Here is a 12,789-nt window from a genome sequence, read left to right as displayed (position 1 = left end):
AATACCCGATGGGTATGGATATGAGTATGGGTATGGGGATGAATTTAATAAATGAATATGGGGATGGAGATATGATATCCTACCCATACCCGACCCATTGCCATCCATATGGAAGAACTTTATTCAAAATAAAAAATTAAGAGATTTATCTAATTTAACTTAATCACACGATTTAACATTGGGCCTCGAAGAATTTTTCAAAGAAATGGGCCATAACATCTTTCAATGAACAAGCCCAATAATCCTCAAAAAGGGAACGTTCTCGAAGCTTAACGAAAGAACCAGCGAAACCTCGAAAATGTTGAAAATGGCGGTTTTTTGAGAACTTTAACGCATGTGCTAGAATCGTCTTCTTCCCCTTTATATACTTGCGATTCCCGCTTCATTTCTCCGCAGAGTAAGATTCCGAAACAAGTATCTATTGCAAAACTTTTGATCTTTACAATCTACGCCAAAAAAAAATGTCTCTGATTCCGACTTTATTTGGCAACCGTAGGAGCAACGTCTGCGATCCATTTTCAACCGACATTTGGGCTCCCTTCCACGGTTTCCCATTTTCAGGCCCACTGATCAACAATGCAAACGGAACCTCCACCGCCGGGGAGGTGTCTGCGTTCGCCGGTGCACGCATCGACTGGAAGGAGACGCCGGAGGCACACGTGTTCAAGGCGGATCTGCCGGGGTTGAAGAAGGAGGAGGTGAAAGTTGAGGTGGAAGAAGGCGGTGTTCTTCAGATCAGCGGCGAGAGAAGCAGAGAGCAAGAGGAGAAGAACGACAAGTGGCACCGTGTGGAGAGGAGCCGCGGGAAGTTCCTCCGCCGGTTCAGGCTGCCGGAGGGCGCGAAGGTGGAAGAAATCAAGGCGGCGATGGAGAATGGAGTGCTGACGGTGACCGTACCTAAGCAAGATGTGAAGAAACCTGAAGTAAAGGCAATTGACATCTCCGGTTAAAGGGATCCCTTTGAATGTTAAATAACAGTTGTTTTCCTCCTAAAAAATAGAATAATTATAATTATGGTTGTTTTTGTTTCACAATAAGAATTGTTTTCGTATTTTATAATTCTCAGAGAAAATAGTAATAAAAAAGTTGTTATTATAAGGGTGAATTAGGGAAAAATCCCCAAACCAAAATACAAAGTTGTGTCCAGTCCCTTAGTCAGTAAAATAAAATTTGCAATCTCTCAGCCATCATAAAACTTGTTTTCAACTCTCTAGTCAACAAATTCACGTATTTTTTTCTCTTTCTCTTTTATTTTTATTTTTCTTTCTCCTTCATCACGTTTTTCTCCCATTTTATTTTATTTTCCTATGAATTTGAGAAACGTAATCCATAAAATTTGTGTCAAAATTAGTGTGAGTTTCGAGTGATTTTATAATGATGCTTCCTAAATTAATGAGAGATAGAAATGTCCCTTGTTTGTGCTTCTTGTTTGTTCTTGGTTCATATTTGATCTTTGATTTCTTGCATTGCTCGAGTTTGTCCCTCGGTTGTTGCTTCTCCGGTGATCCCGCTGCTTCCCTTCATCGACAGTGAGTGTTTCATGATTTGGTCATGGGTTCGGGCAGATTTTGGTTCGTGGATTGCCGATGCTGCACCAACTGGCTGTGGTTTGATTATCATGTATATTTTCTTAGTTGTTTGGATAGTTGGTGATTGTCGTGCATATAGTTTATCCATCTTTTTTCCAGCCAAAGCTCAAAATTTTTACATACACCCTTTCTTCTAGCTTTTTTTTTCGCATTTTTTTACTTGGGTTGGTTGCAAGAGGTGACTTGTCTTCTATTTTGGTTCTTTATTAATTTTCTTGGATTGGTTAGTTTTTTTTTGGTGGCCTGTTCCGTTCAAATTGCTCCACAAAAAATGTATTTTTTAGCGACTCACCAAGTGTTCGATCGTTTGTTTGAGAGGCGTTTTTGTGCCATATTTGAAATTCTCTCGAATTTTTCTTTACGCATCATGGCCAAGAAGAAGAAGAAACACAAGAAGGAGAGTCTCAAGCTAAAAGTGAGCAATTAGTTAGTTAATGAGTAAATAAATAAAAAAAATAACATACAACCATTATTTTTAAGTACATTATTGTAATTTGAGTATGAATTGTTATAAATTAAATACAATACTAATTCATATGAGGGTAAAGTTTGAGTGACACCACCACCATGATCTTTGAGGCAACGACACATATACTTAGTTAATGAGTAATAAGTAGAAAAACAAGTTGGTATTATTATTACTAACTACCAAGGAAATATCAATTGCGAGATGACTATTGGCACAAAATATGGTAATTTATGTATAAATGATCACAATTTGAACATAAAATATTAAAAATTGAGTACACGACAAAGGAATCTGAGTATAAAATTTGAGTGACACCACCATCATGATCTTGATGCAACTGCATATATAGTTAGTTGACGAGTAAATAAATAAAAATATAAGTTGCTATCATCATTATTAACTATAAATGAACTTAAAAATATAAGTTTCATCTAGTAAATAAATAGTTAGTTGACGAGTAATAAATGTCGCCGTCTTCCGTCTTCGTACCGGGTTCTCAAGCTCTTGTTTTCTTCCCAATAATCCAAAGCCGACTTGTTCCCCTGCAACTTCTCCATCTCTGCTCCTCTAAAAAATTTCCTTTTTATATCTTGCTTCCAAGCCCAGAAAAGCCCACAATTGTTTTCCAAAATTTATGATCTGTTTCCCAAAATATTCAGATACGCACAATCTTGGAATTTCCCGCAGATGCATTAACAACAGGTGCAGATGCGTGTGTTTTTGTTTCTCAAATCTCTAGACATTCACGCAGATGCATGAAATAAGGCCGCATATGCGCCTCTTCTTGTTCTCAAATCTCTGCCCTTTTGCGCAGATGCATGACTTTTTCCAGCAGATGCGTGAAATTTTTATTCTCAGATCTCAGCATTTTCACGCTTCTGCGTCGAAATCTCACGCATATGCGTCGTCTTGCTTCTTCAATTTCTTCAATTCTCTGCCATTTCACGCATAAGCGTGAAATTCTCGTGCACATGCGTCGTTTTCTTCCTCAATTTCCCGAAACACTTTGACACAGTTGCAAACAAGTTAGCACATCATACTATTTCTTCTTCAATTTCCTCTTCTTTTTATCCATAACTTCACCAACTCACAAATCCTCCTACATACACATATATGTCAATTATACTCTATTGAATAGATACCAAATGGTTTTACTATCTTAGACATTAAATTCATCAAGTCTCACTTTGTTGCAATGTGCTTATTTTACCACGTTATGTACTTTATTATCGATCATATGTACTTCAAGATAGTCTTGGATGTACCTGATTTACTTAAATATGTATTCTACTATTTCAATATTTATTGGTAAGTTCTTATTTGCCACCAAATTTTAGTGACTACCCAAAGTGCACATGTATGTCATATATTCACCTCATCAACTTAGTGAATAAATCTGAGGTCATGCTTGTGATTATACGTCAATTATACTCTATTGAGTAGATACCAAATGGTTTTACTATCTTAGACATTAAATTCATCATATCTCACTTTGTTGCAATGTGTTTTTTTACCACGTTATGTACTTTATTATCGGTCATATGTACTTCAAGATAGACTTAGATGTACCTGATTTACTTAAATATGTACTCTACTATTTCAATATTTATTGGTAAGTTCTTATTTGCCACCAAATTATAGTGACTACCCAAAGTGCACATCATATATCCTATATTCACCTCATCAACTTAGTGAATAAATCCAAGGACATGCTTGTGATTATACATAAATTATACTCCATTGAGTAGATACCAAATGGTTTTACTATCTTAGACATTAAATTCATGAAGTCTCACTTTGTTGCAATGTGCTTGTTTTACCACGTTATGTACTTTATTATCGGTCATATGTACTTTATGCCCGAATCATTTTATTTCGTACCATATAATATTGTTTACTCATTTTTCATACGAATTTATGATCAAAATATATGAAATTTATTTCCCACAATCATTAGTTTTATTCATATCACAACCACAACCATTAATCATCGATATTGAAACTATAAATAAATGTCTGATAGCCATATAGTATAAGATTAAAAAATAAAATTTGATAGCCATTTGAAAACACAAAAAAAATTATCCGGCTTGCTGCCCGGATATCAAAGTACAACAACCGGCACACCCGACGCAACACCAAGCACACTTGTCGTGTCACCATGCACTAACTCAGCAAGAAGTTTGAACATTAGGTCCCTTAAAAATGGCTTTATCAATCTATCTTGAAGCTCGAGACTCCCCTTCTCAGGCTTCTTCTTCTTGGGCATGATGTCTAAATGGAAAACCGAGAGAATTCCAAAAATGGCACAAAAACGCCTCTCAAGCACACTGTCGAAGATGAAAAAGCTCGTTGCACGAGAATCACCAAGCATCCAAACAACTAAGAAAATATACAAAAACCATAATCAAACCACAGTCGGTGTAGCAATCCACGAACCAAAATCTACCCAAACGCATGATCGAATCACGAAACACTCATTTCCAACGAATGACAGCAACATGATCATCGGAGAAGGAACAACCGAGGGGTAAACTCGAGCAATGAAAATAATCAACGATCAAAGATGAACCAAGAACAAACAAGAAGCACAAACGAGGGGCACTTCAATATCTCACTAATTTAGGAAGCAGTATAAATCACTCAAAACCCACGCTATTTTTGCAAAAAAAAAAAATTATGAATTTGAGATTCCCAACTTCAGCTTGAATAAAGTAAAAAAAAATATAATGGAAGAAAGACGTAAGAAAGGAGAAGGAAAAACAGTAAAAAAATAAAAGGGAAAGGGAAAAACATGTGAATTGGTTGACTAGGGAGTGAAAAATAAGTTTTATGATGGATCAGGGATTGCAGAATTTATTTTACTGACTAAGGGATTGAACACAACTTTTTGTTTTGGTTTGGGGACTTTTCTATAATTCACCGTTATTATAATTATTGTTATTTAATATTTCTAAAAATTAGAAATATTAAATATCAGCGACACTCGTCAATTTCCTGTTTGAATCTTAGCTATTCCTATTGATGACAAAATACAACATAGATATTTCAAGTTCGATTAATTAATTTTAGTTCTAAATATTATTTTTTAAATCATGGTAAAAAGACATAAAAATTCGTAAAATTTAAAAAGAAGACTTGAAATCTATTAGAAAGTTATATAAATTTACATTTTTTTTAAAAAAATATTATTTTTAAAACTCAAATTCAATGAAATTTCACGAAACTCGATTTATTTCATAAGTTTTTCACGCAGTTAAATGAAATCCCAGAAAATACATCAACTAATCTCAATTTACCAAACACTAAAATGATATTTGTAATCCTAAATCCCATCAAATCCCATGAAGATCAAATTTTCGAACGAGTAAATGTCTATACATAAAAGATGTTTGTGTCTTTTTTTTTTGAACATAATATTTTTGTATTCAAAGAGCCACGTACGCACAATTTTTTTGCTACGGTTTTGCGACGGTTTTTTACTAACCGTCAAATTATGCGACGGTTTTTGTATAACCGTCGCATATTTTTGCTGCGGTTTAAAAAATCGTAGCAAAAACACCGTTTTTCTTGTAGTGCGTTTGTTCCAAAAGTTATTTATGCGTTACAAATATAAGTATATTTTCCTAATAGTTTTAGGTCAAATTTCAAAATTATTATTTTTCTTCATAAATCATGTTTTTCACTAACCTATTTGAAACGCTAATTATAAATTGTAATTTTTTTTCCTTTTAATTGTGAATATCACGGATGGAAACATATCAAGGACAAATTTTCTTTAAACAGTGAATTATACTTGAAAGAAGATCTGAATCTTGAATTTTAACTTACATTTATCATTATCATGTAAAAAAACATGAATTAAAAGATATATATATATATATATATATATATATATATATATATATTACTATTCATGTATGATGCAATCGACAAAGTCTATGCCTGCCAGATCCAAAGGCCTAGGCCGTTGGATTGCCCTTCAAATATTATTCTGAAGGGCAGCATAGACAAAAAGCGATGTAATCATTGTTAATGGAAGAATAATAGAATGCGATGCTTAATCTATTATAGATTACATTTGAAATAAAATCTCAATCTAGAATGTTATCTAACATATATCACTATCATGAAGAAAAAAAACATGAATCGCAAGATATATATATATATAATACTATTCATGTATGATGCAATTATTGTTAATGGGAGAACAATAGAATGCAATGCGAAATATGCTATAGTTTTGAAAATCTTAAAAATAAATAAATACTCACATAATTTATATATTGGAAATCAAATAACACAAAATATGATAAATCTTAAAGCTTATATCCCGCCATATACACAATAAATGTACCAATTCGTTAAATTAACTAACTTGATCATTTTAATTTAATTGATAGACAAAACTACCCATTATTTTCTTGTGTTCAATAAAAATGATAATAAAAACTTATTTTAGAAAATTCTTTGCTAAAAATATTAGAAAATAATTAATTATGTCAAAAATATTTACATGCGAATTATTGCGGGCATGGTGATAGTTTAGATTATGCACAAGATGATAAATTTTTTAAATAATATAAAAATGTTTGTGTAAATTCTTATATGATGACTTTATAGCGTTTAAAAAAAATACTAACAGTATCTTTTAACATTTTCTAAACATTTATTTTAGATCAATTGTTCAAGATTATTTCATTCAAATATACAAAATAATATCAATATTTTTCATATTACCCAAACTTATTATTCAATCCCTTTCCTTCTCTTCCCATATAATTTTTGATTTATCCCTTTTCAAGTATTTTCTCTGACTGATGACTAATTTTATATATACTAAAAATCTACGAATTTAAAGTTAATTTTAAAATCAAAGTATTACAAAATAAGTATATTTAAGATACATACTCCTTATTTTAGAGAAGTAATTATGGGCCCGGAAGAAGTTTGTAAATTAAATGGGCCGAAACATAAGCAGCTGAAAGCCCAATAAGTCTCAAATAAGAACTCTGTAGAAGCTCACCGAAGGAACCAGCATCACCTGGAAGGCTGAAACTTGTTCAAGGTGTGAATCAATGGCGGTCGTCGGGAATTTCACGAATTTGCCAGAATCGTCTTCTTCTTACTATATATTCGCGTTTCCAGCAATATTACTTCACACCACAAGATTCGAAAGTAATTTAATCGGCACAAACCGCGCTTAGAATCAAGCAAAAGATGTCTCTTATCCCGACTTTATTTGGCGACCGCCGGAGCAAAATCTGCCATCCATTTCCAACGGATATCTGGGCTCCCTTCAATGTTTTCCCTTCTTCAAGCACACTGAACAAAGCCCACGGCACCGCGGCCGGGGAGGTCTCTGCATTTGCCGGTGCATGCGTCGATTGGAAAGAGACGCCGGAGGCCCACGTGTTCAAGGCGGATCTCCCGGGATTGAAGAAGGAGGAGGTGAAAGTTGAGGTTGAAGAAGGCGGGATTCTTCAGATCAGCGGGGAGAGAAGCAGAGAGCGGGAGGAGAAGAACGACAAGTGGCACCGTGTGGAGAGGAGCAGCGGGAAGTTCCTCCGCCGGTTCAGGCTGCCGGAGGGCGCGAAGGTGGAAGAAATCAAGGCGGCGATGGATAATGGAGTGCTGACGGTGACCGTACCTAAGCAAGAAGTGAAGAAACCTGAAGTGAAGGCGATCGACATCTCCGGTTAAAAAATTATTGAATATGTGATTTTGTAATTTTTGGTTTTTACGCAATTAAGTTTAAAATTATGATTATGTTATATTATTACTATTGTCGTATGAATATATTTCCTATTTAATAAATAAATTGTTATATAAATATTATTAAATCAAACCAGAAACAATGACATCCGAGATCAAGGTGGGAGATGATTAAACTCCATCTATAAGATCAGACATAAAAACAATGGTCATTTTATTAATGTTTAGTCACAGAAACGAAAAAAAAAAAGAAGAAGAAGATATATTTCAAAATTTTGTAGCTAAGCTTGTGTCATTGAATTCTTTATTTGCATAAAAGATCACAACTTTCATTCTAATTTCTAAGTCAACAAGCTATTTTGTTTTAGTCGTTCAAGGCATCAATCTATATCTTTTTTGTCAAAACGAAAAACATGTGGACATGTTTTATTTTATCAATGTTTTAAATAGCTCGATTAAGTCTTGCTTAAGCTTGAAATTTTACTATAACGTTTTGTTTTGATCAAAATCATTCAATTATAGATTGATAATAGAAATTCAAAATTGATAAACAAGACCAAAAAAAAATACATATTAACGATTTTATTACTAAGTAATGCTAGCAACGTCAGAAATACACAATTCTAGTAAAGTTTATTAATGATGAATATGCAGTGGCTATTAAAACTTTATGATTAACCTTAAAGGGATATTAAAGTTCAAAATTTTAATACAGCCAAGTTAAATTGAGTTTGTATTTGATGAATAATGAGAAATCAAATGAGTAATAAAACATATTGAATTATAATTTGACTTAAAATTAATGTATAAACTTATTATATATATGTATTTTTTTTGGAGAGTATATTTATATATTGTTATTCTACTAATTTGTTTGAGATAATTAAAACTATAATTTAGACAAAAAATATTTTTTTACCCTCGGGCTTATCTCACTCACGCCTAGCCATACGATTGAAGCTACATTTGTTTGGGTGATTATACGCTACAACAGATGAAACACTCCCTAATTTTTTTGAGATGTTTGCGCGAATATCTTCCTAAATGACAAAAAAAGTATAGGCGGGTTTCACATTATTTTTTTCAGCAAAATGTTCGCGAGAACATCTTAATAAAAAAAAACAAAAGGAGTGTATCTCACCCGGTGTAGCATAGAATCACCCCAATTGTTTTACCAAATAAGGGGGGCTAAAATCATTACATCCAAGTTTTCCATCTGAGTTCTACTAACGTGGACGGTCGGTTATAAGCAAAAATATGTAACACAAGGTGATCAATTAGACTCAGTTTCGGGGCGTGACAGATGACCTTTGGGAGCATCTTACCAACCAAGAGGCAGTTGATCTAGTCCAAGATAATCCACGCATCGTGTTCCCCTCGGCTAGCTAGGGAGGATTGCGAAATTATAAGAACAGAGGATTCTGTGTGATTAGGACACCCAAGCTTAGAATTTTTTTAGTTTGGAAAAAATATATTTAGAATTTGATAAAAGTTTTTTTTAAAACCAAAGAAAATCGAAAAACATCTGGATACTGAAACTGAGAATCATCTGGATGGCAACCTAGCTTTTGAGACATCATTTGTAAGATATGATGCTTGTTATTAGTTACCACTGAGTTTGTACGACAACACAAACACCCATTCATCAACTTTCAGGTGCTTCGGCAATAACCATATCTTGAAAACGTTATCAAAAGAGTCATTTAGCTGCAAGTTCGCAACGAATCTGCTCAGAAAACATAACTTCATTAGTTGTCATCTTAAAACTTGCTTTTTCCAAAGAGCCAAGTGTGGTCTTTGGTTCAACAGTTACGTTTACATCAAAGAATCCACGAGTTGTTCTCATCTCTAACTGTATTAACATCAAAAGTGCGCTAACATGTAATATAACATCAGAGGCAGAAGGGTGTCAAGTGGCGACGCTTTCAGAGGGTGTGGAGAAAGGAGCCAGGCTTACTGGTGGGGAGAGTAACGCCGCCACCTTTCACAGATATGCTGGAACTCTGACCCGAGCTTGCCCTGCTCACAAGATGTGACTCAATGAACACCACCACGACAGTGATGTCATCGTGGAAGTGGCTACGAATTCCACGGTCGATTCTCTTCAAGTCAGAGTACCTCATCTCCCTCTTCTTTGCTGTTTTCACTAATCTCCTAGCACATCATTCGAGGCGTTTAGAATATGAGCATTATGTTATCTTCCTCTTCTTCAAAGGAATAAGTTCTTTGGTTTGGAGAAAGTGAAACGAAGCTAAAAGGCAAAAGCCCTTTATTTGCCAAAGGAGAGAAAAAGTATTAAATTCTTTTTTTTTTTGTCAGTACATTAGATGCTTTTTGTTGAACTGGAATATCAAATGCCGTCTCAAACTCTGCAACATCTCATATCCAAAAGTTATCGGAACCATCAAGGGCCTTCCATCCTGAAGGATAAATTTTACAACTGCAACGTACTCGAATCGATCCTTATAACTGATGCAGGTAAGGGCAAGTAACCATTGGAAATAGTCCAAATCATAAAAAAGGAAAATGTATTTAACTGCTAAAACACTTACATTCCGTGGATTATTTTGGACTAGATCAACTGCTTCTTGGTTGGTAAGATGCTCCGAAAGGCCATCAGATGCAAATATAATGAATTGATCGTGTGGCAGCAACTGGTGCACGGAAATTGATGATTCTGAGCTCAAAATTGGTTTTCCGAAAGGTTCGCGTAGTTGAAATTTTTGATACAGAGGCTCCCTGTTGAACTCAGCATTTTTCAGATACACGTCTCCGATTGATCTGTGAAACAGCACCAGAAATGTCAACTGAACAAACATGAAAAATAAACCTGAAACAGGCATTGATACTAGCATCTTTGTTTGGAGAAAAGATTACAAACCTGTATAAGACCCTTTAAACGCCACACATTATGCTTTAGGACTACAATTTGCGAGTCCTCGGGGTGCTGATATTTTAGCTCCTGCCTTACAGAATCGATACTCGCGTTATGCTCTGCTGAGAGTTGAACAGCGAGTACTTCACCGGTAGACATGACTAGCCTCCCTAAAACAGCACGAGAATCGCCAAGATTGGCAACATAAAGAGTTCCACTGCAGATTATTCCGACAAGGCAGCATGAGCCAACTGCTGCAATCTGTGGTTTCATAGGCCACTGTCTGCTGACAACCGAGAAAAAACCATCTTCTGTTGCTTGAATTGCTTTCTTGATAACCTCCACAGACATAGATTGGTGCTCCGCAGCAAATCCTGCAAAATCAGAAAAGAAATGCCAAAACTAAAATCAACAATCAGAATATAAATGCAACCAAGAACTTGAACTAGCATGTTATACCCGAGGTGTTTCACAAGTACACAATCATTGATATCCAGAAAAAGAAACAAACAAAAGATTAGATTTGAGTGGAGAAACATCTCCCATCATCACAATCAATTGGAATTACATAATTAAACCATCTGAAGATGAAAACAATTCTAAATTCTCATAGGACGTACTCTTTATATCGTTGATGAACCGAGACGTCTCAGGACCGCCATGTCCATCATAAACCCCAACAAAAGTTCCATACGGCCCCGAATTATTCAAGCTCAGACAACCGGATTCAAGTTGGCTCTGATCCTCCAGTAAATTAAATTATTAGCTTGAACAACGGCCATAGAAAACTCTCCATCCATTGAAATGTGATCCAGAGTCCTTATACCATAACAGCCCATCTCGACAACCACCGCCGTCGTGAATATTTCGATCCGCACTTGGCAGGAAGCAGGCTCGAAATAACTTCATTAAACCTGATAACATCCCTCATCTCATCCAAAACACCATCCAAATACTCCACATCTGAGGAACACTTGACGTAACTTCGGCCTGAATAACCTCGGCGATGTTGTAACTATTTCTTCCCAACTAAAAAGCTATATGCGTAGTAAAATCTAGTAGCACAATTCAGAACAAATCAGATTAGAGTTGGGATAACAAGAATCTTACAAAGTGAACAGAAGCCAGCAGAGAATCGACTGCTATAGAATAGAAGAAACAGAGGAACACAACAACACAACAGCCACAAAAAAAGTATAACGATTGAACAAAATCTACACTACGGGAAATGGCAGCAGGCAGGCTTTGAAAACAACGATGGTCAAGAAAAATCACGTTTCATTAAGATAGCTACTTGGTCAACCAGATGAAACAAATCAAGAAAAAAAAAAAAAAGAACAGAATTTCATGAAATCCTAATATTAAAATATAATATATATAAAAAAAAACCCCACGTCCAGCGGAAGGAGCAATTCCAAATAAATAACAAAAACATATTCTAATCATAACTTTGGAGCCGATTAAGAAGGCAAGGATCCAAGATCTGTGGATTCACCATGCATCAAAGGAACAAAAAGTAGCCGTGAAGAGTGTTATTTCACTGCAACAAGATGATGATGCAACAGTGATTGAAGCAGAGACACAACACAACACAACACAACACAACACAAAGCAATATGAAAAGAAATAAAAAGAAGACCAAAATTGTGTAGAGAGAGAAAGTGGTATTATTACTCAATACGATGATTTATACATGATTTTGTTTAGGCTTTCAAGGCAGAGAAAGCTCCATTAATACTAAAATAACAAGGCCAGCAAAGCTCTGGGCTCCACACTCACCTCCAGCACTAAATAAAGAGGAAAATATACACTAAATTCATGAAATTTGGAAAAGGAGTCAAAGAACTTACTTGGATAAGAGGTAGATGAATTCTGCTGACTCGTGGGGATCAATTTATTATTATCTTTAAACAATTTTAATGCAGAAAATTATGCAGGATACGATCTAAATCCAAATTCAGACATATTAGCATGAAAATAATTATGTTCCTCAACGTTGCGCTATTAAAGGAGTGTTTGCAATCACTAAAAAAAAGTGATTGTTAGCTTTTGGCTTGAAAAAATTATTTTTGTGTATTTCTTAAACCTAGATTATGTGTTAGCTTATGCTTAACTTAATTGAAATCCAAAAGCTAGTCATG

At 34.9% G+C, this 12,789-nt stretch overlaps 2 protein-coding genes and 1 pseudogene across 2 annotated transcripts; 2 read left to right on the top strand and 1 right to left on the bottom strand.

The window, feature by feature from the left end:
- Positions 1 to 378: 378 nt before the first annotated feature.
- Positions 379 to 1,178, top strand: LOC140879640 (17.8 kDa class I heat shock protein-like). Its single transcript, XM_073283442.1, has one exon. The coding sequence runs from the start codon at positions 462 to 464 to the stop codon at positions 948 to 950; it is 489 nt and encodes a 162-aa protein (XP_073139543.1). The 5' UTR covers positions 379 to 461; the 3' UTR covers positions 951 to 1,178.
- A 5,985-nt stretch (positions 1,179 to 7,163) lies between these two features.
- On the top strand, positions 7,164 to 7,837 carry LOC140880487 (17.8 kDa class I heat shock protein-like). The gene has a single exon (XM_073284977.1). The coding sequence runs from the start codon at positions 7,279 to 7,281 to the stop codon at positions 7,759 to 7,761; it is 483 nt and encodes a 160-aa protein (XP_073141078.1). The 5' UTR covers positions 7,164 to 7,278; the 3' UTR covers positions 7,762 to 7,837.
- A 1,158-nt stretch (positions 7,838 to 8,995) lies between these two features.
- LOC140880911 (probable protein phosphatase 2C 60) lies at positions 8,996 to 12,334 on the bottom strand (annotated as a pseudogene).
- Between the last annotated feature and the right edge of the window lie 455 nt (positions 12,335 to 12,789).

Source organism: Henckelia pumila, chromosome 2, assembly GCF_033568475.1.
Source record: "Henckelia pumila isolate YLH828 chromosome 2, ASM3356847v2, whole genome shotgun sequence".
NCBI classification, from domain to species: domain Eukaryota; kingdom Viridiplantae; phylum Streptophyta; class Magnoliopsida; order Lamiales; family Gesneriaceae; genus Henckelia; species Henckelia pumila.
The sequence above is the reverse complement of the archived record's forward strand: the minus strand, read 5'-3'. Positions and strand labels throughout refer to the sequence as shown.

Excerpts from the sequence above, each read along its gene's own strand:
- LOC140880487 (XM_073284977.1), top strand. The coding sequence starts at position 7,279 with ATGTCTCTTATCCCGACTTTATTTGGCGACCGCCGGAGCAAAATCTGC.
- LOC140879640 (XM_073283442.1), top strand. The coding sequence starts at position 462 with ATGTCTCTGATTCCGACTTTATTTGGCAACCGTAGGAGCAACGTCTGC.